Source organism: Accipiter gentilis, chromosome 20, assembly GCF_929443795.1.
Source record: "Accipiter gentilis chromosome 20, bAccGen1.1, whole genome shotgun sequence".
Taxonomy (NCBI): domain Eukaryota; kingdom Metazoa; phylum Chordata; class Aves; order Accipitriformes; family Accipitridae; genus Astur; species Astur gentilis.
Window position 1 is genome coordinate 12934685 of NC_064899.1, and position 27782 is coordinate 12962466.

Consider the following 27782-nt stretch of genomic DNA (forward strand, 5'->3'; position numbering starts at 1 on the left):
GCATTACTATCCAGTGATGGGTGATGGCTCTGATGGAAAAAAACAAGCCGTGGCTGGCTTTTGCAGGCAGTTGCAAACTGCAATGTTATGTGTCTAGTCATCTCATCACTCGCTCAGCTGCACTGTCATTGCCCACTTCCTGCTCTCAGCTTTTTGTGGAAGAGAAGAGTTACATCTTCATGTCTTGTGGTAGCAAAAGTTGTTTGTGGGGAAGAGTGTGGTGGTATGCTCCCCCTCGTCCCCCCACTTTTCTTCTTAATCAGCAGCCACCAGTGGTGGTCGCGGTGGCTGCATCTGGCTTAAGCTGGACTCTGGGGGGACAGATAACAACACAATAGCTAAGGGCCATACATCTCACTCAACAGCTGAGGGCCAGTTGAGTGTGGGCCAACCGAAATACGGCTGGTATGCGAGTATGACTATAAGTCAATCATCTTACTCCATAAATAGTGGAGAGCCCAGAGCCTGTTGAGCTCTCCGGCACAGCAGCGGGCTGCACGCCAGGATCTCCCCTTGAGCAGGGACACCTCTCAAGGTTACTCCTCGAGGTTGAGAGAATCCTCATCACATCAGATACTCGGTAAGTGCATTGGGAATAAGCGCACTGAAACTTTGAAATATTAGCTAAGTGATATAAAGGATTGATTGTGCAAATATAATGCTTTAGACATAAACCATTGACCAAGTCTGGGACTAAGTCTGGATCCAGCCACACCTAAACTCCCTTCTGAGAAGGAGTTTAGAATGCAAGGGGGTCCTTTCTGAACCTCGTGACTCAATGAGAGGGCATCCCTGACAGTTTTGTCTGACCTTGTCTTCTATGCAGTAAATAATCAAGCATACCTTGCCATTGAATTTTGTTAAACCGCTGCCGCATTTACCATTGAAATTCACTAACTTGCTGTCTTATATCAATAAAATATATTGTTGCTTCTCTCTCACAAGTGACGTGCACCACTCCTTCTGCGACAAAGAGCAGTTTGGTTTTGAAACTTGAAAAATGCTATGCAGAGCCAATTGGCCCCACTGGAAAATCAGTACAGGTTTGAACCCTGAATATACTATCCTAAGGGCCTAGAAAAGACAAAATTTGCACATACATTGACATTTCCTGAGGCAAAGCAGTTAAACTGATGTCAAGGAAGTTCTGAGGGAATATATTTACAGAGCAAGTAAAATAAATCAGTGGAGAAATGATGTTAATATAGGAGAGGGGGAGAAAGCACAGAGATTGGAAGAAGGAAAGTCTTCAAAGATACTCAAGAATACTCAGACTGTCACTGAAAAGAGGCTAGGACTCATAAAAGCAGCAGAAAGAAAGGTACATGGTAAGGCAATGTGCGAAAATAAATTAAAAAACCCCAGCCAGATAAAGAGGCAGAAAGAACTGAGGAGGAAGACATAGAAACACTACAGAAACATGCAGGAAGGAAAAACAGAAACAAAGAAGTGAATGTCAAATGGAAGCAAAAAAGCAAGGAAAAGAATAGGGGTAACAAGACCACTCGTTCTATCATTGTATCTTGCATTGTTTACAAATCCCTCTTTTGGGCTGGGCCCTGGAGCACTGGCTCCTGGGCAACTGGGCTGAGACCTCGGCAGAGGAACTGGGAACAGCAAAGCTGGTGGGAGCTGTGCCTGAGGGAGAAGGTGGCCCAGCTTCAGCACTAGAAGGGAAGTGTAGGAAGGGCAAGATGGTGCTGGGAGACCTTCTTCCTCTTTCGTCCTTTCTCCCCTCACCATGCCTGATCCCTCAAATATCCTATGAATCCAAAGCCAGTTTCATGCTTCATAAGAAGAAAGAAGAGGTGAGAAAGGAAAGAAAGAATTTTCAGCGTTGCAAAGCTATAACCCTAGAAGACATACTTTTGACCCCGAGTCCAGCTGCCATAGCACAGCGTTGCACCTGAGCTCAGTGGTGTTGATGAGGTGAGATCAAACACTGGGCTGGTGCAGCTCCATCCTGCCCATCTCTTTACTTCCGTCTCACTTTATGCTGGAGACATATCCTATGCGATCAGCCCGTCCTGGCCTTCTTTTATTCTTAGCTCCAACGATTTAAAAGAATACCCCCTGGCTGGGGATTCCTGTTACAGTTCAAGGAAATACTTCTTCCCCTCTCTAATTAAGTTCCTTCCATACACATAAAGCTGACTCCTTACCCGAGAGAGAGATGGCTGTAGGCAACATAAAGCTCATGTATTTCCCATTCATTTGCTCTATCTCTGCAAGCAAGCTCAGCTCCAAACAAGGCTTCTCTGAATCCTGGCATGAACCCTGCACACCCCTGCGTCCAGGCCAAATCTGAGAGGGACTATGCACAGCAGTACAGCCATGGATCTCCAGGGTTAATACCCAGTTTTCCAGCTGAGGGTGAATTGGCATTGCAATCAGGTGATGTTGCCAGCAGATATTGCCTGCCAGACTTGTTGGGCAGGTTTGAGAGAAATACTATTAGCATATTGCTAGATACAGGTTTCCTAGTCTTCTGCAGGAAACTTCATGTTGATGGCATTTGCATTAAATTGCAAAATGCTGCTATCATCAACAATTGGTTAGAGGCTGAACTTTCCCACAAGAGACTGGGAGATTTTTGTAATACAGTATTCACAAGAACGTGCTTCAGAGCTCAGCTGTTGTGATCTTCATTAACCTCTTCGGGCAAGAAGGTAAACAATTCCTTTTTTTTTTCCCCCAAGTAACTTGTGATTTTTTAAATTTTTTTTTGGCAGATCCAACATAGTCTACAGGTTGTTAAAGTAAACATCCTGTTTACAGATGCAACAGAGGGGGGAGATACTGTTATATGCTGCAGGCAGCAAAACACACTGCTAAAATTAAGGCGGCTCAAGAGCTTACACAAAAGGAGCTGGTCTTCAGTGGGACATTAATGGGAAATTTAGGAACACATGTCCAAAGCTATGAATCTAAAGATTCTTGCCTAAATTTCACAGACTTTTGAATCTGAAATTTCCCCAGGACCTCTCTGCCATCCAGAAAGCTCTAATTGCCATAGGACTGATCAGCTCAGTGGCTTATACCAGAAAGTAGATGTTTTTCTGCCTACATCTCCAGAAGGGCTGAAGGGCAGGCTCTTCCAGAGCACCTCTACCCACTCAGGTAGAAATGGGCTTCACATGAAGTGATGGTGCTGATGACCTGGGTAAACTCATCCATGAAGCAGGAGATACAGGTTAATTTCCCTTCTTTACTCAGGTTTCCATGGCACAAGAAAAAGCCTTGAAATATTCACTAGACGAAAGAGAGGGCGTGCAATTCTTTGGGTGCTTAGGTGTTTCCCTTGTACCCTGATCCCGGCTGCCAGGGAATTGTTTATGTTCTTAAACAATGACTATATAAAATAGGAAGGGTGGAGTGGTATTCAGATTTTATTTTGTTAGTGGGAATGCTAGTCTTCACTATCAACATATTAGCTCGTGGGTTTGGCAATGATGTTTATAAGCTTGCTGAGAAGCCTATGTGGCTGCACACAGGCATATCACTTGCTACTGTACAGCCCATAACAGGCTAGTGTACATCCATGTCTATTTATGCAGGAATAACTGGCCTAGAAAGAGGTGGAAAAGGTAGTGGAGGTATTGATGCAAAATAATAAAAGCAGTCAGAAAAAGCCCTTTCTGCAACAAAAGTAGCAGCCTGAGAAGCTAAGTGGTTTAGAAAATGAACTTGGTAATATTTCCCTTAGAAAGTTATTTTGTACTGAAATGTATTGGTTTTTAATTTAAAGCATGTTACTTTGGAAATGTTTTGTGTCACATGGGGATGATTAGAAATTCTGTGTTGTAGGAAATGTAATTTTTTTCTGTGCTGTTTGTCCCTTTCGCTCCAAATCAGCACAGAAACCCTTGCAAACGTCTTTTTGTATGAATGGTAATGAAAAATAAGGAAGTCACTTCTACCAAACATAGATTTTTCATGTGAGGAGACAATACTATCTGGCATGTGCTCCTTTTCTAGGATAGACACATGTCATTTCTGCCAATTCTGTCTTCCTTTGTGTATGAGAAATGAAAGTGCATTAAAGCACCTTAATGGGAGGCAGATTGAATAAGTAAAACGTGCAATGGGAATTATCATGTGGCATCAAGGAAAACAGGTTCCTTCTTGCTTACCTTGTATAAAATACAGAATTACCTTAAAGACAAGGCTACAGCTCTCTTAGCCTCCCCACCTTATTTACTGCCTCCTCCTGTTGAGTGCATGATATAATTTAATATACCTATTAATAATGATAGCTTTGAGCACAGCTTTTTATTCTTTGAGAATTTTTGTCTTGATTTCATCTACCCTTAGCTGAAAGCAAACTGTAAAGAGACAACAGATCATGAATAGTTATAGAAAAGGAGTGTTCTTCATTTCACCCAGCCATGGAAGAAGTTTGTCATCTTTACAAGGCCTCTTGTATACAGTGGTTTCTTCCGAAGGAAGCTCTTTTCCTGGGTAGCTTCTTGCTCACATATAACAGCACCAGCAATTTCCATCTGCTGGACTGTGTTAAAAGCTACTCAGCCATCATGCAAAACATTTCCCTTCATCAGATGTACAGCCCCAACCCTGCTTGCTGTCTCTGCACTATTGCTAATGTTCAGTGCAGACACTCTGGCTAGTGCAGACCAGCAGCTATCGTCTTCCTGGAACACTTCTCCTGATCTCATATCTGCTGTCCTTACCACTCCAAGATCTTTTCAAAGTAGTGTTACCATTTATTGTCCACCATGTAGGTGTTCTCCAAACTCCACTGTCCTCGCAGTAACTCCAAAACTCTCACTGATTGAATGATTACACAGATTACACACATGGCTTTATGGTGTGGAATCATTCATACACTTGTGCCTGCCCCGATTTAGATTAAGAAAGTTCACCAAATCCTTTCATTCTGCAGTAAGAAAGTTCCTCCACCAGCCCACACCTCCCCTCCCTTGCTTTGGGTTTCCAGAGCAGCTCTCTAAGTAGTTCCCACTCACAAAACCACAGAGTTGGCCGTAGTGTTTGCACCTAGACATCTCCCTGAGGACAGCCTGATGCTTTTTCTAAAGGAGTGGCCTCCTCAGTGCGCCAGGCACTCACTTTTAAAACCTGTTCCCAGCTCTCAGGCTTTCCCTCCACGCTTGGCAGTCTGTCCTCTCCCTGCAGGCTGGGGTGGAGGTGCCTTCTTCCTGCTGAGGAAGTTTATTAACTCTTTTTTTCTCCTTGACTCGTTCTGAGGTTTGGGCACACCTACAATACACCTCATGACCTACATTTGCCGGTGAACAATTTCACAGCTCCATTTCAGATCTTTCAAGAGGTGTGGAAGCAGAGCAATACAAACTTCAGCACTGAAGAAGTGCTGAGTTTTGTTTTCAGAAGGTTCTGGATAGTATGTAATGAAGGTGGAAGAAAAGACAAATTATTATTTAGTGCAATGTCTTTTTCTTGTGGTAAGATGACTGTGTTATTAAAAGGAAAATGAAAACCATGTTTCATACAAATATACAAACAGCAGAACTAGCACAGCTGTTTTCAGAATTAATGAGGTATAACTCATCTTTAATTTGTTTGTTCAGAGAACCTTTTGGGTATTTCTCCTCTGTTTTGCCCATTTATATTAGGTCTTCATGTGAAGTACTTCTGGACTTCAGGGTGAAACAAACATCTTGGTATGAAACATATATGAACTTTTTCTTTCAGCATCACAGTTTGTTTCCACAGAACATCAGTCAGAAACATGATGAAGCATTGATTAATGCTGTGCTTTTCAAAAGGCAAGAAATAATCTGCATTTGCCACATGTGGCACCTTCATGTATTCAACAACTTGACTTTTCAGCTCTTCCAAGCCGCTGCAGTGATCTATCTTAGGCTAAGTCTATTTTCCTGTGGGCTGAGTTAATTCCTGTTGTCTGGCACTTGCTGTGAGCTAAGATGGTTTGCGCAGACAAATGCTGCATCTCAGCTGAGCCACATCAATGCCCAATGCCCTGGTAACTTCTGGCACCTGAGCCCCAGCTTCTCGTGCAAAGTTCATGCCTGGCTCATGGCTGAGCAAGAGTTAGTATGTCCTCTGCATCCTGAGGACAAGGTGAGACGTTCTGAGTAGCTTTTTGAAGGGCAGGCTCTCTGCGAGGGGGGGACTGTGGCTGTGGTAGAAAAGCTGGGCCCTCAGTGGGAGAGCAGGGTGGCAGGAGAGCATCGGCTGGAAGGGGATGGAGGTCCCCAGCACCAGGCAGCCCCTTCCCAAGAAGGCTCTAGACCCCTCTCATAGGGGCTGCTGGACACGGACAGCCCAGAACAGGCCATATAAGGGGTCTGCTGATGAAAGATCCTGAAATTCAGCTTTGCACCAGTGTATTTCAAACTGTTCATGTTTCCATAAGTGTCCATAGCTGTTAATGACCCTTTTTCATATATGAAAACATTTAATTAATAGTGACTTTATTTTTATAAACCTGTTGTTTGAAACCCTCATACCACAGCTCTGGTTACCAGACATGGTTATATGCAGGCGTAGTTTCTATCACCAAGTTTCTGTCACTAATCGTATGTTGTTAGAAGAGGAAAGAGTTGATATAACTGTCTACATCAAATCAGTTTGCAGAAGGAAAATGTTAATCCACATTTGATTTCAATACCATGATCTGAAATAAGATACACCATGAGATAAGACAGAAAAATGGTCCTTTCTGAGGAATTCACATATATTGTGAACGTGGGTCCCTTTTCCAGACCCGCTTTGTCCTTACTCCTGCTGCATAGCATAGACTGACAGCAAGGTTGGCTGTTTAAAACTCTGAGAATTTAGAAAACTTCTATTAATGAGCAACCAGCTATGGGACAATCTCAGAGCAGACAGATGCTTCACGGTGTGATCTAGCTAGGTAACAAGCTGCATTAAATTTCTTTTTTTTTTTTTTGTGCTCCCAGTCAGCAGCTGCTTCATGATGGGCTCCATTTCTAGATCAGTTACTGAGTTTTGCCTTGATCTCTACAATAAGCTCAACAGAAATGCAGAGGACACAAACATCATCTTCTCTCCAATGAGCATCTCTGTTGCCCTGGCCCTGGTCCATCTAGGTGCAAAAAACAACACTGCTGCTCAGATAGAAAAAGTAAGTATTAATGAAACATGCTGAGATGCTTCCACATTGCTTGCTGTTCCCTTAATGGAAACTTTGGGCATCCTAGCAGGACACGTGTGCGAGGGTCTCATAGGAAACAAGCAGGAATACAAGCACAGGTGCTGCCTTCACCGTCGTGCTTGGTGTGCTATGATCCTTGCCATCTGCTTGTGTGAGTTGCCCCATGCAGACTCAGGACAGGAGCTGAATGAGAGGAGGCAATACACCACATTGGAGCACTCTGGCTTTCCCCCAGCCTGCTGCCAGGATATCAGACTTTGCTGCAAAATGACGAGCAGGTGCTTCCTCTTGTGGTTGCTATGAGAATCCCGAAAGTGTGGGCCTGGGTGGGTGGTGGGGAGAGTCGCAGAAACCTGAAGTGATTGCGTCTGGGTGACTGGAAGCATTAGCTCACTTACCACTTATGACATTCGAGAGTCAAAATGTCTTAACCTGCAGAGCTCACAGGGACCCAGGTGGGCAGGGAGGAGGTGAAGAAGGCCACCCCTCCAATTGCTGCGCCTTTACTCCCCACAGTGCAAGTTCTGCTTTCTACAGTCTTCTCTTTTCTCCTTTGTGCCCATGAGCGGTAACAGACCAATAATCCTAAGGCAGAAGTTCTTGTCAGTAGCTGACTCTGTAGCGAGATATTTGCACATTAGAAACAATGACTGGTTTCCATTAAGAGCACTGTGGTTTTGATATATTTCCTAAGCTGATGCAAAGGTTAAGAATGATTGCAAAAAGCCAGTTTTGATGTTTTCAAAGAAAACTGCATTTATCTCTTTGCCTGAGGCAACTTTTTGTTTTGAAATTTAAGGTAACTGTAGCAATAAAAATACCAATAAAATGTAAACATTTTTAGGGATTAAATGCAAGTTCTTCTTGGTTTGTTAATATAAAAATGTGAATCTGAATATATGAACAATTTCAAGTCTGTCATTTCAGCCTGACTGAAGTTGAGAAAATATCTTTCATAAATCTATACCATTTATCCAGGACAGCACAGCAAATCTTTTAAACAAGGAAAATGCTTTTATCCCAGTTACAATTGCCATAATCTGACATCTTCAACTGCAGGTGCTGCATGTCAGGAAAGCTGCAGAAAGAATGAGCCTTGGATCTGATCTTGAGAGCGCAGCCCCAGAAATGGAGCCAGAACTAAGCCAGGAGAGACAGCCTTCCCTCTCGCAGGTGCGTCCTTGGGTGGGGAGTACTGGAGTCTTCTTCACTGCACAGAAGGCTGCTAGGTACAAAGCACTGGAGTCTGCCACTGGAGGGAGTCAAAATCACACGCACAGCGTCTGCTTAATCCACTAGAAACTGCCTGATACAAGGTGTTATTTTATTAAGGGCCAAGTCTTCCATGAAGCCAATACCAAAGCCTTCGGTGATCTCAGCTGAAGGAGGATCAGGCTACAAAGCTTAGACTAGCTGCATTTAAAAATCAGTACAGCAGGAGTCAGCCCTATAGTGTAATCTAATTAGGATGCAAATTAACAACCAAAGCTATACGGAGTAATCGTTATAATTGTTGTGTTTGTAATATTCCCAGTGTAACAAGGATGGGGACCTTAACCATGAAGCATTCCAGGCACTGCTTTTGCAATTACAAAACCTTGGTGAAAGATATGTTTTAACCCTGGCCAACAATCTCTTTATACAACAAGGATTTGAACTCCAGCAGGTAAGTTACCTGCTAACTGCTGTGGCCCTGACCTCAAGCTTCCCTGTAACTGTGAGCCTCACTGTTGTCTTCCTCATGTGTATTTTGGAGCACTTGATGTGCTTCTTAGAGCCAGATTCCTTGCAGCTGGTGGGAAAGAGACAAGAGTTTCGGCTCTCTGTTCTTTTGGTTAAAAAATCCCACCCCGTGGCTATCAATGGCTATAGAGCAAAAATAAAGCAGGAGTCTGTTTGCTTTTGGCATATGTTGACACGCAGCCGGAGGTGTGACTACAGCCAAACCCGGCCTATTCAAGCTGTTTGTAAGCTATTTACTTCTGGGCTTGCAAGTGGCATGGCTGGGGCAGCAGTAAGCTTGGAGAGGGCTTATCACCTGAGATGTTACACAGTTTCACGCATAGGGCTGCTGCGCTGAACTTCTTACTCCTTTCTTACTGAATGACAGAGCAGTCTCTAGACTACCTAGTATGGATAACTTGCTAGTCACATCTTTGCTTTTCTGTCGATTATTTCTGTTGACTGATTTGGATACTTAAGCATCAAACAACACATCTGGCATCTTCTCTAATGTTTTCTTTTTATCTGGACCTCAGGTATGCAGTTCTCTATGGGAAGACTCTTCTGGCTTGCCTTTTACTTATTTAATTTTTTTTTGCCTATGCAATAGAATAATTATCTCTTCTTCAAAGATTCTCTGAATAAACTTCAGGTAGTTGATGTTTCCAAAATTAAATTTTGCCTTATGAAGTCAACAGGTCCCTCACCATTTCTAAAATAGTTCTGAAGCATTGATTTCTTTCAAAAGGGAATAAGTGCTTAACAGATTTGACAAATTTATAATCTTTATTGCTTTACAGCAATTTCTAATGTGCGCTAAGGAACTGTATGGAGCAATGCTGCAAACAGTGGACTTTCATGGTGCTGTTGAAGCCACCAGAATAAAAATTAACAGTTGGGTTGAAAGTGAGACGCAAGGTAAAACAAAGCAAAACCATAGCCATACTATCACTGCCTTCTTAGACTCCTTCAACAAAAGAAATTCCAGGGTATGAAAAGCAAAGACTTGTTCATGGTTTTGGGTGTTCAGTCCTATACTGTTTAAAGACAGCTTGTCTTCCCATCCACTCTTGAAATATTAGAGTACGTTATCAGCTAAATTATTTCTGAATTAAAGGTGTGTTTGTTGTCAAATACTTTTGTATTCCCACCCTTATGCCTGGCATGATAATTACAATAATACCTATAAGGCTTGACCAGACAAATTGCTTCCGCAAACAGCCAGAAATGTAGATACAGGACAGCAGGGGATGGAAGCTGTGAACTTCATGGTGAGACTGGGAACAGCCTGGGGAGCGGGGGGGAGGAGGAGGAGGATAACTGAGGATCTGGTTATGTGTAGAGCAATGTCCATAAAGACGAGAGATTTGACCACCAGTGAGACCCACTATCACAAATGACAATCAACCAGCTCTTGCCCTTAACAAGGTAGCAGGGGCCATTGGCTCTTGCTGATTAGACTAAACATGAAATATGCCATTTTCCTTTAGTTTTGCCAGAGCTGCAGTAGCAGTGGGATGAAAATTTTATAAATCTTCTGGCTGAACATAAACCAGAATTTACTGGGGGACAGGCAAATAGATTTGAAGGCTTCTGTAATTTCTCAGTTGCCCATCTCCTGACCAATCCTGTCCTTGTACTGGTAGAGTGGCCTGTGACTGGTGTGGGAAAGAGCTGTTAACCCCAACTGGCTCCCAGTAAGAGGGCTGAAGGTTCAGGAGCCACCTTGCACAGGATTAAGAGCCATCATTGCTCTGGGTGCTCATATGAAGCCTGTGGACCTGCTGCTAACTCCTCCTTCAGTCTCTCTCTGTGTGGAAAGCCAAAAGCTCCACAGTTGGTTAACTAACTGCTGCGTTTGGTGGAAAGGGAAAGATGCCCTCATGTAAACCAAAATATGTGATTGATGGTGGTGCCCCCTTCCCTGTGGTTAATGTCACCTGGCACATATGTATGGTCACTGACACTGACGGTTGGCTAATTTGGTGACCCCCACTCCCCCCTGTACTTCGGGGCTGGTAACACTGCAGAGGAATCTACCATTTGTTTGCCTATACTGTCCCTGTCCTTTGAATAAACCAAGAACTGGATTTCTAAGTTTCTCCAAAACTAAGTTCACAGACAAGTAATTGAGTCTCAGTCCAGAGTCTTAATGACAATGAACGAATACTTGTATATTCCAAAATTTCTTTTAGGTAAAATCAAGGAACTCTTTGCTCCGGGTATGATTGATGCACATGCATTGCTGGTGCTGGTGAATGTAATCTACTTCAAAGCATCCTGGGAACACAAGTTTGAAGAACAGAAGACAGTACAGAGAGATTTTAAACTGAACGAGGTACACCTGCATTCTGTAAATCTTAACATTATTTACCCTAGAGACCGTGAGCACTGCAGCAAGCATAACATAGCAGCACAATGTCCAGGGCTCAGCTGCCCTGTGAGCAAGGTGTGGGTGTCCTGGGAACTTAGCCTGCCTCTCCTGTTGGGTAGAGGTGGCAGGAGGGTTATTCTCAGAAAAGCATAATCTTTACTGAAAAAATGTGCAAGACTCAGAAGTTGCAACAACTCAGAGTTTTGCTTTGGTGACAGGTAAAACACAAGTGTTAGCCCTGATTAGCACTTTGGAACATAGTAGTCATTACAGATAGTTGTCATGGGTGGAAGCAAACCTGAACATTCCATTTCATATAGGCTCCAAGGGGTCATTGTGGTGTTTATATGTTCAATACATTTCAACATTAGCTACGCATTTGAGAGATTAAAACAGACCAAACAAACCAGGCCAGATAGTGACAAACTACAAAAATACAGCTGCAATTTGAAAAAGGAGAAATTCTTACAGGGTATTTTGGTGTATTTATAGTATTTGCAACGTTTGAAAGTTTATTTTAAATATATTTTAAGTTTTAGCCCTTTTTTTCTGCCATAGGGGTATCACCAAAGCCTTCATAGTTTAACTAAGGTATTGCCAATATTGTTGCAGTTAGTACTTTAATAAGCATTCCTCCAAGTATTGTGTGTGACCTTTAAGATATTCTCAAAAAAGACAGTCAAAACCATTTACTTTCATTTAATTCAGTTTTGTCATCTTTCCATATGTTGTGCCAATACTCTATTTGTTCTCATCCGTAACAAAAGAAAAAAGCCCAACACATTTAGGTCTGCTCTTAAGTTGCAGAGCTTTGTATAGCAAAAAGTCTCTTTTGAGTGTTCCTCATATATCAGACGAAAAGGTCAGAAAAACATGTATTTCTAGTTAATATGTTGCATTCCATTGTTAAGACACTGGTAAGAAACTGTCATATTGGGTACTTATATTTGTGACTTTAAATATTTCTTTGAACATGGATGTTGACAATGGTCTATAGCTGACAACATTTAGTGCACTGCTGCAGTAGGAGAAACTATGAAATAGGGAGAAGCTGTATAGATTTTTCTTCATACGCTAATCAATACTAGCAGGATTTTTGCTGAAAATATGTCATCTACCAGAAGTCTTCTCCCTCTGCTTTAGAAGTTAGCTAAGAAGTTAGCTAACTGTAAAAGGAAACTTGGCCCTTTATAAAGCTTTCAAACAATGCCATCACAAAAAAGGCAAGATAACAAGACCTAGAAGAGGATGCCTGAGAAAGGTTATGATTTTGCTCTTAACCTATTTATTGTTTCCTGTCTAAACAATCAGTCTGATAAATGACAGCCTGGTTCTTGCAGTGCTATTTCTTCTTTTTCCCAGTCCAAGTTAGGACTTGCAAATCCAACCAGCATCAACCTGTTTGGAAGTGTTACACTATTAAGCAACTTCACTATCTGATCAGTTGCAGGGAAATTGTTTTTTCTCCAAAGAATTACCCCCTTTATTTATGCACGGCAAAGCTGAGGTTTTGTGTGTCACAACAAAATAAAGAAAAATGTTTAGCCTAACAACAATTACTGCTGAAACCCTGACTGCTGATAATACACCTATAATAAGTTCAAATGTTAAGAGCTGTATTGCTTAAGTGACTGTATAATTTTCTTTTAAATAGAATGAGAAAAAACCTGTGCAGATGATGTATCAGAAAGGCACATTTAAGTTAGGCTACATTGAGGAGATGGGTGCTCAGATCCTTGAACTCCCTTATGCTCAGAAGTCACTGAGCATGATCATCCTGCTGCCAGGTGACACGGCTGGTGGATCTACCAGTGGGCTGGAGCAGGTAAGGCAGTATCTATCATGGACTATGGATGAAAGTTGGTTGTCTGAATTGAGGCTGGGTAAAGATTTAAGCTTTTCAAAACTGTCTGCCTATTTTAAACTCTTTTTCCCTCCATCTTCTAGATTGAAAAGACAATGACCTATGAAAATGTAATGCTGTGGACCTCTTCAGAGCACATGTTTGAGATGACAGTGGAGGTATACCTCCCCCGATTCAAGCTTGAAGGCACCTTTAACCTCAACGAGGTATTACAAGAGATGGGGATGACTGACATCTTCACTGAATCAAAAGCTGATCTTTCTGCAATGTCGTTTGCAAAATCTCGGGTGCTGTCAAATGTTGTCCATAAGACGTACGTGGAAGTCAATGAGGAAGGCACCGTAGCAGCAGCTGGTACAGGAGCTGTCATTGTGAGGAGGTCTCTTCCTCTCACGGAGGTGTTTATGGCTGACCACCCTTTCTTATTCTTTATTAGACACAATCCTACCAATACCATTCTTTTCTTTGGCAAACTCTGCTCACCTTAAAATCGGAGCCATTTTCTAACATTGTGAGAAACACCTGGATGAAAATCAGAAATTGTATTTTTTTCCCAATGCATTCTTAATCCTTTGACAGCTAGTTTGTATTTCAAAGTAATCTCTGCAACCATTTTAGGTTAGAACCCATTAACTGGATGCTCTGCCACTAGGCTTCTTGAATTGCAAAGATTGGTCTGAATCCAGAATAGGATTAAATTTTGCCTTAACCTCACTGGATATGAATAACATTTTGTTTCCTCGATGCCCACATATGCTTCTGTATTCCTGCATTCATATGCATTCCTGCATATTAATGATGGTGGAGACAGGGTTGAGGTTAGAAGGGACCTCTGGAGGTCGTCTTGTCCACCACCTCCCCTGCTCAAGCAGGGCCACCTACAGCCGGTTGCCCAGGACCATGTCCAGATGGCTTTTGGACATCTCCAAGGGTGGAGATTCCACAGCCTCTCTGGACAACCTCCCCTAAGTGCCCCATAAGTTCTCAAATGACTCCAGAGAGAATTTTGAATGCACGGTGTCTGCAGGAACAGGATATGAAACCACACATTTCTAAAGATGGTTAATTATTTACACAGTAAAGAAGGCTGCCTTTTATGTGGGGATAAATCAAGTGATCTCAGTCTCAAAGAATAGGAAGAAAATGGTCTAAAGCACCCCATTGAATTTACTGACATGGAAAACTGTAGCCATGAGCTTCTAAGAAATGTGTTTTCTTCCTTGCATGCTGCTGTCTGGTGAATTTTAACAATCTGAGATGCAGATCTGAAAGTCAGGGCTCTCTCTATGCTCTGAGAAATGAAGAAAGGTTTTGTAAAGGGCAGTGCAAATCATGGAAATCACAGTTAAACATAACCTGGGAAGGTTTTTAGTCTGTGGGAGAAAAATAAAACTTCCCACTGACTGATAGAGAGACATTACTGCTAATATGCTGGTTTAACATAAGTAACATCTTCCTCAGAGAGATTCTGCATGAGATTTAACAAATTAACATTTGCAACATGCTTTATGACCCATGAAAAGGAAAATATACATTAGCCGTTTGCTGTATAATTGGATTTAAAGCACCCTCATGTTCCGCATTCATGATTATCATATCTTATGCACCATAAGTTACCCGGGGCCCTTTGGACAAGAAGTCTAGGAAATAAGAGGGAATGATAACTGAGCAAGAACAGGCAGGAGCAGGACAATAAAAGAGTCACATAAACAAACTACTCTTGACTGTCTAAGTTGAAGGTGCAGAACAGCTCCAGCAGTAGCTCTCCAGGCTCTGTCCGTGTTTCCCTTCTGGAGGCTGGCAGCCCAGTTTGCCTATTAGGCAATGGTTTTGTTACCTAAAGCTGTCATCATACAGTGTTTATATTCCCCAGGGAAGTTCTGAGCACTGCAACCTCAAAATCAACACTGTTTCTGAAGATGCAGAGACAATGATTCCTGTGATGAAATGGCAAATGCCACAGGGGAGAAACCCCTTCCCTTTATTCCCACCTTTTCTCAGAAATGAATATACAGTCTCTAATCCCCAGCATATCCTTTTTCAGCACCCTTGACTTAAAACAGGAGTTTCTGACAACACTGTGAGTTAGCAGGGGGATGGATCTGCACTTGCTACCAGCGAAGAATGCAGGAGCTTAGTCCTGAAGGTGAAAGAAATAGAGGGGGATTTTTGCAATAAAAGTATCTGTTTAGCACAAGCTAAGCTGGGCTGTTCCTGTGCCACCAGAGCACGGGAGCCATGAAGACGTGTGGTGAGCCCTGCACAGCGTAAGGGATGCGTCTAGGACATTTCTGGTACACGCAATAGCAGCAGTTTTTACTACTGCCACAATCTCATGAACTATGAAAAGAAGACGAATGTTGTGTAAGAAAACCCAAATGTCTATGCAACATAGTTTTTTTTACATTTTTTTTTCCCCTCGGTGCAAACTCTGCCTCTCTGCCAGTCCCTATCCATGCAAACAAGGTCCAATGCTTCTTCTCTTCCCACAGCCTGCAGCTCACCAGGGGAACAGGCATCTCCTTTGCAAATGGCAAGGTTCAGATGCGTTTGCTGCTCTGCCCTGAGCCCCTGGGGTTGGACTACGTGATCTTTAAAGGTCCCTTCTGACCCAAACCCCATTTTATGGTTCTGTGTGTTGCACATCGGTTAGCTGGATTTGGCTAACTCCACTGAGCTCTGATCAGTTACTGATTTACAGCTGGTCAAACTAGTTTATAGTAACCACATTGTATCACAAAATATCTGAGTTGGTAAAAGCCACAAGAATTATTAGGTATTGTGTCTTAGACTTGAAACATACATGCACATTTTAAAATCTCCTGACTTTAATATCCTGTGTTATACTTATGGAACTATGTATCTGCCTTGTTTTCCTACTCCCATCTGGAACTGGAAGTGGGAGAAACTCGACTGTGATTGGAATAGTGGTTATTGGCAAAACATATAGCTTTTAAGCAATAAGGTGAAGAAACACTACTTTTCAGTGCTCATGGCCTGAGACTGGATTTAGAGACATCATCAGTGTTTAAAGTTTCACTTTTACAGTATCACTTTTAATGTTTGTGTTCAGTCTGAGCTAACTTTGCATGTGGTTTCCTCTTGGTGTGAGGCAAGCGGTGGCAGTAGAAATTCTCACAGCAAGTCTCTGCCTCTCCTCTTGAAATTTGGCACGGTGCATTCGGGCTGCACGGTGTTTCAGCTTCTCCAAGTTGCGGGGCCACAGCCCTTTTTAGAGGATTCATTAGCAGCTGTGGATGCTCTGTCTCATGGTGCTTATAGTCTCACTGAATTAGGTACTCACTTCTTCCCTAGTATCAGCTGAGGGAAGGGCCACAGTTTGGCCCTTAAATCACAAAATCAGTTGGTCCCTTATGAGCAGTAAAGTGAAATGCCTACCCCATACACAGCTATTTGTATTATTCTCTTATCTTCAAAGAGAGTTAAATTTTACTTTAGAAACCAATTCAACATGTATTTCAAATCTAATAAAGATGGCATACTTAAATTTCCGGAGGAGTCAAGACCCCCTGAGCTACTGCTGTAGAAAGCTTAAACACTGATTTGACTCTTGGGGAAAGCTTTACCACAAAGGCTAAAAAATAAACCAGAAAAGTTCAACTGGTACACTTCAAAAGATGCTACTTTGCAGGATTTATTTGGCTTGTTTCTAAGTCATCCTGGGAACTTCTCAGAATTTGGGTCTCAGTCATTTCTGGTTTTGGCCTTGGTGTTATGGATTGCTAGAGACTAGTCTATTTTAGACAGAGACTCAGTATAGTAATTCCTCCTGATTTAAGACTGAACACAGCAGTATCATTACTAAAAATACTAACGGTAATAAAATTACATTTAGAAACAATCCTGTCACTGATTTCTTACAAATATTCTTATCTCTGCAACCCTTCAAAAAAAAATCTGATGCATTGTAAATCTTCCGGCTTCCAGTCTCCCTTCCAGTATTTACTAACTTCCTATTGCCTTTCTCATGGACCATCCATCCCATGTATCCAACACACGTATGGAAGTGCCAGCTCAGTTTCTTGGATGGTTTCAGAAAAACATCCAGAAGTAATGCTTTGAATTCACTTATTTTTTAACTTCTGTGTTATACCATATTTTATTCCATTAGCCCAGTAGAGTCAACTTAGCAGGGTAAACATATAGTAGCATCTATCTATATTCAGATAATACCGGGGCTTGTTCCCCTTGAACAGAGCACCAAGGGAGGAAATACGCAATCTGACTGAAGGGTAGCTGGATGGCAGAGCTACTAGTTAGCACCTTCTGGCTAAGACCTGCACAAGGTATTATAAACAGATTATCAGGACTAAAATTCAAAGTTCAACCATGGTATGATATAAAATATAAATTGTACATAATTTATTACATTGATTAATTATCAATATAAATAGGTTATCTTTTATTCTTTTATAATTTATTAATTAGAATAATGTAATATTTGATACAATATAAAATTACCACACATCAAAGGCTGGCCTTGACTGATGGTAACTTAAGTAGTTTTGTGCCTTCTGTACTGTACAAGGTGCTATTCTACTCCAGCTGTACAGTCAGTCACACGGTACCAGCAGCAGGATAATCTAGACTTCTAATTCCGTATTTATAAAAAAATTGTCTTTTAGTAAATCCTCGATTTTATTTTCTTGGTAAAGTATGTTCATTTTCTATATGGAATTATAATCAGTTCTAGCAGGTACTACATCATAGTATTCATAGGCTTTACAAAAACCAGATTCAGAAGTTACACTTCCTAACTGTATTTTTCAGCATATATGTAATGGAGAATCTGTGAGTAACTTGTTTAATGCACAGAATTATAAATGGCTTTAAAAAGGAGAAGCAACACTAAAATAATGATGTGGTTCTCCTAAACATAACATAGGCTGGCTTTAAGCATGTACATCCCAAAAGCCATCCGAAAGAAAAATTCTCTTTTCCTATGCCTGTGGAGGTAACCAAAATTTGTAGGCATTTTATTTTCACTTTTGTAAATTCTGTAGCAGCTAGAATTTTTCTTTGCTTGCTCTGAACTGCCTTGATGTGCTTTGCCCATGCTGAAATTCAGGAATGAGGCAGAATAAAGTGCAAGTCCCCAGAGAACATTTAGTGAATGCATTCAAAGCAGACCTTGTGCAAGCTATTCAAATAGGGGTCCCTGAAAATGCCATTAGAGTGACTTCATTTTTTTAGGTGAAAATGGTACCTATGTGGCTCAGGAGGTGAAGGGTCTGTCTTCAGTATATCCCTTGTCACCTATGAGAAATTAGCAGAATCGACCAACATGGAGAATGTGTATCCGCAAAAAATCACAGTACACTTGCCTCAGTTCAGAATGGAGGAGAGCTGTGAGCTCATACCAGTACTGTGGGCTCTGGAGATGAGGGGTGCCTTCATCCTTGAACAAGCTGATTTCTCTGGGCTGTTTCTCTGGCCCAAGAGCCCGGGCCATTCCCCTCCAGGGCAATTCACAAGTCTTTTGTGGAAGTCAATGAAGAAGACACTGAGGGAGCTGCTGCTACAGGAGTGACTATAATACCGTTGTGCCTCCACATTCCTTATGAGGTCAGAATTGTCCACTCATTCCTTTTCTTGATCAAACACAATCTGAGCAAGAGCATTCTCTTCTTTGGCTGATGTTGTCGTCCCCCCCCTCCCCCCGAGGTTAGAGCAGGTTCTACTTCTTTCTTCCCAAATAGAGCACAATACTGTAGTAGAAAGGAGTAAGGCATAAACAACATGTTGCTATCAAGTGTCACCGGCATTTCCTGATATCTGTAGTCTTGATCCCAACAAAAAGCACCAAGCTGCTTTGGCAAGACTACTGAAAAAAAATTATAATGGGCCTTTCCTGTTTAGAGCTCTTCTCAAATGAGAGAACAACGCTAATGGAGTTTATTTCATTCTTATTTCACTCTTAGCCATGAAAACTCTCATTGCAGTCATGTTGTCTGAATAGTTGGGTGAAGCGCTGTATAAATAAGAAGTTCAAAATGATGCCTCCCCTCTTCAGCTGTATGGCAAGGCTGGTGGTGGGCCCAGCCTCCAGAAGGTGTTGCAGACCTTCCTCCCCAGCCACCAGGTCCCAAGCCAGAGACAGCTTCATGCTGAATCCCCTGCTTTCCTCCCACATGCCTCCAGCAACCCCATCTCCAGTGCTTTAACACTGGTGAGTGGTGTTTATAGGTTTTAATATTCATTTTATAATATAGCATGAAATAGTGAGCTGAGTGTTTTTCTGTGCCAGAAATTCACTTCAGGTAAGGCCTTGAATCATTAAATTTGTCTTTACTGGTTTTCTGTGATAAGAATTGTTATCTAAGTGTATTTGTGCAGTTTACTCAGTTTGCTTCTGCATAGCAAAGCTCATTTTCTGTCTGTACCAGAGTGAGTGAAATACTGCAATATATGTAGGTTTTAGTGAATGTTAGTAACTCCAAAGTTTGGAAACCTGCAGTCCTGATTGTTGAGATTCACAACTGGGACAGGGAGAATGGAGCTGTATGCAAAATTAAATTGGGCCTAATTCTGGTCTCTTCTGCCTATACAATTTCCTTCACTTACACAGTATGCATTTATAAGCTATTTAAATATCAGTGAACTGATATCAGGGGAGTTATGATAGATTTACACCCATGCCTGAGAACAGAATTCAGTCCCAAGTCTCCAGCTGAGTTGCCCAGACACCTGTGCATACCAGGAAGAAAAAAGGGCCATTGTGAAGTCTCAGTTTAGAAACACACACACACTGCTGTGTCTCTCCATGTAGCACAAAGGCAGACAAAGGGAGACTGTATTTATGAGCACATCTTGTAGCTGTTTTCCAAATACGGGGGAAAAAAATTAACCATGTCTTAAATACATAGTAAACTGCAGCTGTGCGAATGAAGACATGTAGTTGCAGGCTTCTCCCACTCAAATGAGAAGGCTTGCTGGCAAGATCAGAGCTTTGAAGTCACCCCACAAGCATTTGATGGCATTCCAGCTCTTGTTTACCTCCTGTGGCTTAGTGGCAAAGTTTACTTTGTACAAGATGAAGGTTTAGGAAAAGGGTCAAATGGTACTTTCCATCAGCAGTAGCAGTGGTTGTGTGTGCTGCTGTACCACAGGGACACTGTTCCACAAACAGATAGTTGCATCGGAAGCAGTGTGAGACACTTCTGTGTGTGAATAGATTTCACATGGGTGTCCCAGGTCAAATAGCAAAGCTATTGGACATCATGTTCTCTCAATGCATTCTTGTTTGCATCCAATGAGCATGCAAGACTGAAATAGCAGGGAGTACTTTGCGTATTCTGCATGAAATGATTGTTCATGCAAGCATATTGCTTTAAAGTCAGCTTTTCTCCAATATCTTATTCTATGTAGTAAAAGTATCTTGCTTTATGAAGGTTGTTGGTAAGTGATACTGGTCACAGGTTCTACATTGGATTATATGTATATGTTTACAGCCAGCCGGGATACAAATATCTGGTATTCACGAGGTGATGTATCTATCTGGGTTACAGGCAGGCCAGAAAAGAAGAGGCTGTCAAATTTTATCCAGGATAATATAAGAGCAACAACTTTATCAATGGTAAAAATCAGTGCAACTGAGAGAAAGCAGAAATGGGGAGAGATGTAGAGAACTTTATTTTCAGGACAGTTCAGTAGTCCTTGGTTACCCTAGGCATGTAGATAGGGAATTTGAATTGCAGAATGATGACATGATATATTATACAAATTCCATGGCAGGATGCGGAAAACATGCCATTTGCACATTCACGTTATTCCATGGCCTGAAGAAGAGCCTTTTTTCCAGGGGAACTAATTCTCTTTTCACACCTCTTCTGGAGCTGAATCAGTTTACATTGGCTGAAAATTTGACCCCATGTTTTCAAATTATACACCTGCCACTTCCTCACAGGGCTTGGCAGCTTGGGAAGGGTATTTTCAAACTTTATATTTTGTTTTCAAAACTTGGTCACTAACCATATGTGCACAATATTGGCTATCACTTACATTCCACTTCTGGACCACAATACATCTGATTTCACTAGCTGTAAGAACTGGCAAGAACATCCCCACACTAACTTTTATGCTAATGACATATTAGGCTACCAAGCAACTAGATAATTTGACTAGCTATGGAAATCACACCACAAGGATTGTCACGGGAATGAGGAAGAACAATTACATTTAACATCCACTCTGATGGCCAAAAGCATACCTCTCTCCTCAGAACCGTGAAAACTACACAATGCTCTACAGGGCTGAGCAGCCCTGCAGGGCATTTCAGGTTTCCAAGTCCATAATTTGTTGAAGTAGCTCAGCAGCTAACAATATCCACAGTGTTTTGGATAGTGTGATTAGTGTAGTAATAAATTCTTGGTTATGAGTATGTCTACAATGATTACATTTTAGGACCAGGGAGACACTCCCAAATACTACATCTTGTGCAAAGAATAAATTGAATAATAAGTATTTGCATGACTTGGCAGTAGCATATGTCAAAGTCTAAAGATGCCTGCATGCAACCTTTCTAATTTACAGTCAGGATGATTTAGGACAGAGATGAGTTAAAACTCCAGGGATAAGGAAGCACTGAAACATAACAGAGGTTTGGAAACTCTTTGTCTAGAAGCTTCCAAAAACAGGTTCAACAAACACCTATCAACTGTGATCTAGACATCTTTGATCCTGCCTTAGGGCAGCATATGCACTAGACAATCTCAAGACTCCTTCCAGCCACACATTTCTGTAATTTCCAATCAAAGCTAATTAATGGCTACACGGAGTTGCAAAAGAACAACAGAGATTTGCTCGATGTATCTGTTCAAAGTTATTACAAGATCTGTTGGTAGGAATGGATTTGTCATTCCTTTTTGATACATGTTACTCTTGGAAACTTCATTTTCCAAATGGACAACAGATTTTATTATCAGCTTCTTCTATACTAAGACCATCGCCCATCCATTGTATTTTCCATGATTGGGTACCACAGCCCAGAGGAAGGAGTCTGCACACCATGTAGATTGCGGCCAGTGGCTGAATGCAGATTTTGCAGTAAGTGTCTCCCATTTCTTCATGTACAAAATGTTTCCAAGCAATCCTTTGTTCTTTACAACTCAGCTCCAAGAACAACGTGAAAATGAACACTGACCTGTGTTGAATGTGTTGCGTTCTCTGAAACATTTGGGAATTCTTCACCAAATTTCATTTAAATTAGCACTATATAAATTCTTATGGTAATCCCCAATTCTCTGAACATATACCTTGTTCTATGATATTACCTATGCCTCTAACAGTGCTGAAACAATAAATGTTTGTGATGAGAGTTTATCGCTCTCCAACATCCTCAGTAACATTGATAAAAGCTTGAGGATTCTAAGGAGAAATGCTTAAGTGATAAAAAACAAGGAATTTCCTTTTCACAAGTGCATAAACATGCCTAACTCCCATTTCTGTCACTTGAAGCACTCCCAAGTCCACCAGAATTATGATAGGCAAGTTTCACTTTGAATTTGTGCTCTGGGTTTTCATCATTTTCTGGGCTGCAGAATGACTGGTCTGAAGGATTATCAGGGCCTTAGCAATGAAATAATAAGAACCAGTGCCTGGAGAGACCACTGCAGTATCATCTATTGACTGTTGCCTAGATTGAAATGCCAAAATCCTGATGTTTCATCTTAGCAGAATTTTCAGTCATGCATACATTTCATTGTTAAAAAAAAAAAAAGTAACCAGTTACTACCTTTGTAGGAATGAACTTCAAAATGCAAATCAATGTCTTTTGCACTTTCAGAAACCCCAAACAACAGCTGCATTGCATGAAAATATCTATTATCTTTTCAGTGGTTAATCAATATAGAAAAACAGTCCTGTTTTTAAAAAGCAAAGGAAATTTTCTATTATCTTCACCACTGCACCCCACAATGCTGGCTGACAAGAAAAGCCATGCATTGAGATGGATGGAAGTTTAACTACTTGAGGTAGAGCTAGGAGAGGAATATTTCTGGATATGTTGTATCTCACAGCTTTAAATATTGCTGCATTTGTTATTTAGGTAAAAAGACCTGGCTTATAAAATGATTTAAACTGCCAAAAAGGAATGATAGCCAGAGATACTGTAAATGAGATCAGTCACAAAGTCTGGATCAGCTGGTGTTATAAAATAGGCTCATCATCCAGAAATATTTATCTGTCTAGCCATAAACCCTTACTCTCTGGAAGCCAGTTAAGAAGACACATGCAGGCATCCTTGCTTACAAATGTAATTTCCTGCTAGTCATGGCTCATGAGCAGGTGAGAAAGGGTGTGAGCAGAGAAGGAACAACAGGCAGAACTGGCTGCATTGCTAGCGCTTTTTTTGGAAGCTGATAAGTGAATCAAAGATGAAGAATTTTTGGATGCTTTTTTGCATCATGCCTAAATCTCCGTAGAGAATAAAGGGGTCCACTGCAATAATAGAAAGACTGCTGGTTTAGAAGGAAGTTCAGGTGGGACAAAACAGTGCTGGGCTCACCTTTTCCCCGGCAAGTTGAATGACCAGCTTATTCATGAACGGCCCAAGTGTCTGCAAAGCTGACACTCATCAATTCCTGCACTCTGTTGCCAATAAATTCAGCATTGGAGAGTCAGCAGACAGCAGTGCAATTTAGAAGGTGATACTTGCTTTTCACTAGGTTCTTGACAGCCTGAAAATCACAGGAATTAATATCAGGCTTTGCTCACGTGGTGCTTCCCAAATGAGCTGAGACCACCAGCAATACCTGAAGTCTCTCTCACTTCTTCATCATGCTAAAGTTGCTGTGGATCACCACAGATGCTTTATCGCTCTAATTGCTCTGATGTGATGTATAAGGTTTGGTATTTTTTGTGATGATTACATAGCAGATGTCTGGCAAATAGGGAGGGCCCTCTTGGTTCTTGGCCCAGTGAAAATCACAGGAGTCCTTGTTTTGTTCTTGCTACTCAGCAACCCTACTTATCCAATGGTACCTTTACTCACAGACAACCTCAGACACATCAGGTACTCTGTAATTACCACCTGAGCAGTCTCAGAGTGGTAGCAGAATGTGCATTTTATCAGATGAAAGGGACAAGAAAAGCCTTTGCTGTCAAGCTTGAGATCAGCCTCTGGTTCCTCAACAAGAATCTCCTTCCTTGCTGCAGACACTGACAGCAAGGGAAGCATATGGCTGCAAATGATGAGAAAAAAAGCCAAGGGAGAACTATGGCCATCCAGGCTTACTGCAGTGTGTCCACTTGCAGCAAAGAATAATCACAAGGGACATGCTGATGGTCTGTTCTGTACAGAATGAGTCGTTGCTTCTTGCTGTGAAATTGTGTTCTGCTGATTGACATCACCAAGTAGATCTCTTGTTCCTTGCTCTGGCCTTCCTATGCTTATCTCATCCATGTCATTAGAACTCTTTGTGATTTATAAATCATATAGAGAAGTCTACATTCTCTTGGTCCTAGCCCTTGGCCTGACTTTCAGCCAAAATGACTGCAGACAGGTTAACAGTGCTGAACAAAACTTGTCCCTAAGGATGTGGCACTATTTACAGTCTTACCTAAATGTGGGGAGCTTTAGGGGTAGGAAGCAGCTCTGTCTGTGATCCACTCCTCTGTGCCTGAAAGTGACTTTACCATGACAAGCATGTGACCACCAGCTAAAAGGGCTGTCTTTGAAATCTGCATTGTCTCCAGAGTAGTCTAACTGGCTGAAACAAAATCTGTCACTTCTTTTGTACTTGCAGTGCTTTTACCTTTCCATACAATGCATCTCAGCAACTACTTCTCTGTAACCCCTCAGAAAAATCCTCCTGTTATTTATCCTTTCCTGTTAGGAGGCTTATCCCTGGAAAGGAATAAAGAGAGTCTCCTGATTCTGAAACTACCATGATCATCTTCAATCCTCTTCATTTTCCTCTGGCCAGCAATGATCCCGTGCATTATTCCAAGAACAAGAAGGGAGTCACAGGGCTGACAGGGGTGCTGCGAGTCCTAGTCCAGCCCCCTGTCTAAAGGCAGGATGAGCTATAGCTTTGTCTTTCCCAGCAGGCATTTGTGTACTGAATCTCCTCAGAACCAACAGCACAGGAGATCCTTCAATCTACTTGAACAAAAATTCCTGTGTTTCTCAGACCTTCCCATTAGAGAGCTATGCCTGTCTAAACCACTCTCTGACCTGCATTATACTAATCTAGAAGAGTAGAAAATATCAAAGGAAGACACTAGAAGAACAGCAGAAAATGTTTCTTTCTGGGAATTAATGCCAGTCCAGCTACTTCCTTAACTATAATTTGACGACTGACAGAAAATGATCGCAACAAATGGAGCAATGGAGCGACAGTTAATTTTCAGGGTAACTAAAAATGTAATATGAACAGAAGTACCTAAAGAAATAGAGAAATAACAAATAACAACAAAGAAACCTGTTTAAGACAGTTAAGGCAAGAGCTCAAAAGTATCAGAAAACTGAGCAGGGCTAGGAGTGTAGTGTTTCACTCTGCTAGCACATTAGATAACTTGAACTTCGCCTTGACAGATTCATACACAGAAGAATGAATCTTAAGGGGACTTGTGGCTTTAGCACACACCCCTGTGCCTAAAGGACACAATTTATTGTGCTCCAGGATTGTAATTTCCCATTTACTATATTAATTCGGATTCAAAATTGCCAGTATTCCTGAAAGAGAAACACACACTTGTGTCTTGCTGCTTGAAAACCATCTCCCTTCTGTTCTGGGAGATGACTGAACGCTGCTCTGATTTAGAGCTGTTGCATCCTGCTGCTCCTACTTGCATACTTTCCACTCAAATTCCACAACATTTTTCCTCCAACTGTGCTATGCCTAGTGACAAAAATAAGAATGCAGAGAACAGCCCACCACTGCAAGAAAGGGAACAGCATCTGTCCGGTTCTGCTCTGCAGTTTGCTTTAGGTGACAACATGAGGAGCAGGCTCAGGAGCTGGGTTTTCAAGTGACTGTGTGGAGAGCAGCCACTTCCTCAGCAGAAAACAGGAATGCAAACCAGACACTTATTTGGGAAGTTTTCTTGCCCTAACATTAAGCAAGTAAAACCAGACTCCATGGCTTTCTTCCCTTCAGGCAAAATCTGTGGAGGTCTAACCCTCTTGTCCTCAGGGCTTGAATGAAGAGCGTGGTTTTAATTTCTATTTCCTCCAAGAAAAAGATATGAGAAAATTCAAACCGGAAAAGAAATAAACTCATGAGTATCTTATGACTGATATGAAACTGCCTTCAGAGCTTCCTAAATACCAGAGAAGCCTAGTGTCTGATTGGGTTGATATGTAAGTATACGTTAGTAGTAATAACTACATGCTTGTTACAAAACAGTGTTATAAGTATTTGTGCTTGCATACTATGCAAATATTTGCCCACCCACACACCATATCAACCTAAACATGAAGGAAGATTTTTTTTTCCAGGAAAATAACCCCAGAAGCATACTACTTATAATTAGGTTGCTCTGTCCCTGCTGCCTATGCCTTGCTGAAGCAATCGATACAAGGCAAGGACCAGTCTTCCTCAGAGTCACTGATAAAAATGAGGAGTAACGAGAAGTCGCGGGCTAAACTTAGCTGACACATCAGTGTCTTGTGGAAAGCCTACCTGGAGAAAACTTGTCCAACTTTCCTGTAAACACATCTGCAGAACGCAAGGTTTTGAAAGAAGACTATGTGGACAGGGATAGCTTCTCTGTCTTGCTCCTTGTGCCACAAATGCCTTCCCCACTGACAGTAGAAATATCAGGAGTCCCCAGGAGAGGAACAGGGCTCTCATATTTCCATCAAGAAAACCTAAGGACGTGCAGATGATGCATGGGGAGCCCCTAACTGCAGTGTCTCTGCAGAAAGCATAGCATTCCAGGTATACCAGAATTAGCCTGCACATGCTGTGTGGTTGATATGAATGCACACAATCTGTGCCGCATCACTGCAACAACTTCAGAGTGCTCAGCTGCAGCATACCCAGTGTACACACTTGGCACAGTTGTGCTATGCATGCACTGTGCCCGCTCTTCTAGAATGTCATGCAAATGAAAGCAAGCTACTGTTTGTCCAAGCTGTTGGATATTCAACAAACTCTGGAACAAATGGCTAAGTTCCTTTTCTCCATTAAGGACAAAATTGCCAGTTGAGGAAGGAAAACAAGTAGGGAAAGCTCCCTGGAAGGGATCTTTAAGAGAGAAGTCTTCAGAAGCACAGAACTGGAGCAGGCAAAGGGAATTGCCTTACCTCCACTCTTGAACCGCTGCCTTATGTCACAACTGTCCAGACAGGTACTTTTATATTTTATATTTTTCTTTCCCTTGCTACTGTGCCACCTGCAGAGGTTTAATAATTAATTTCTATTACAAAAACATATGTTTGCATTCAATGGAGCCAATTCTGACAGCAACACACATCAAATTTTGTAGAATTTATATTTTTACAGGTAAACCCCCTGAAATCTCCTTTGTTTCTAGGAGTTTGTTTTCTTTTTTTATAACTAGGTAGACTTTTTTTTACATCTCAGTATGCATTTAAAATTGTGACTTCTTTGTGAACTCCTAGGGATAAGGAAAGATTCAAGACTCCACAAAAGGTCCCCTAATTGTACTAACTGGTTGCAACAGACAGGAATGTGACTCACCATGAACAAAAATTA

At 41.6% G+C, this 27782-nt stretch overlaps 1 protein-coding gene across 3 annotated transcripts; it reads left to right on the plus strand.

Annotated features, from left to right (window-relative positions):
• Positions 1–320: 320 nt before the first annotated feature.
• LOC126048757 (serpin B12-like) lies at positions 321–27781 on the plus strand. 3 transcript variants are annotated; one of them, XR_007508978.1, is made up of 10 exons: positions 322–580; positions 6924–7108; positions 8198–8311; positions 8673–8804; positions 9661–9778; positions 11056–11198; positions 12889–13059; positions 13182–13304; positions 24954–27414; positions 27689–27781. XR_007508978.1 is itself a non-coding variant. In XM_049824116.1 (8 exons), exons 2-8 carry the CDS (start codon positions 6938–6940, stop codon positions 13584–13586), a joined length of 1254 nt encoding a protein of 417 aa, XP_049680073.1. In that variant the 5' UTR covers positions 321–580; positions 6924–6937; the 3' UTR covers positions 13587–13812. The 3 variants fall into 3 exon arrangements, 2 of the variants coding, with proteins under 2 accessions (XP_049680073.1, XP_049680074.1); XM_049824116.1 differs by lacking the exons at positions 24954–27414; positions 27689–27781 and having other exon boundaries at positions 321–580; positions 13182–13812; XM_049824117.1 differs by lacking the exons at positions 322–580; positions 6924–7108; positions 8198–8311; ... (1 more) ...; positions 24954–27414; positions 27689–27781 and having other exon boundaries at positions 8719–8804; positions 13182–13812.
• Position 27782: the final 1 nt, after the last annotated feature.

Excerpts from the sequence above, each read along its gene's own strand:
- LOC126048757 (XM_049824116.1), top strand. The coding sequence starts at position 6,938 with ATGATGGGCTCCATTTCTAGATCAGTTACTGAGTTTTGCCTTGATCTC. Across the intron at positions 8,312-8,672 it reads GACAGCCTTCCCTCTCGCAG|TGTAACAAGGATGGGGACCT; the intron begins GTGCGTCCTTGG and ends TAATATTCCCAG. Across the intron at positions 13,060-13,181 it reads CTACCAGTGGGCTGGAGCAG|ATTGAAAAGACAATGACCTA; the intron begins GTAAGGCAGTAT and ends TCCATCTTCTAG.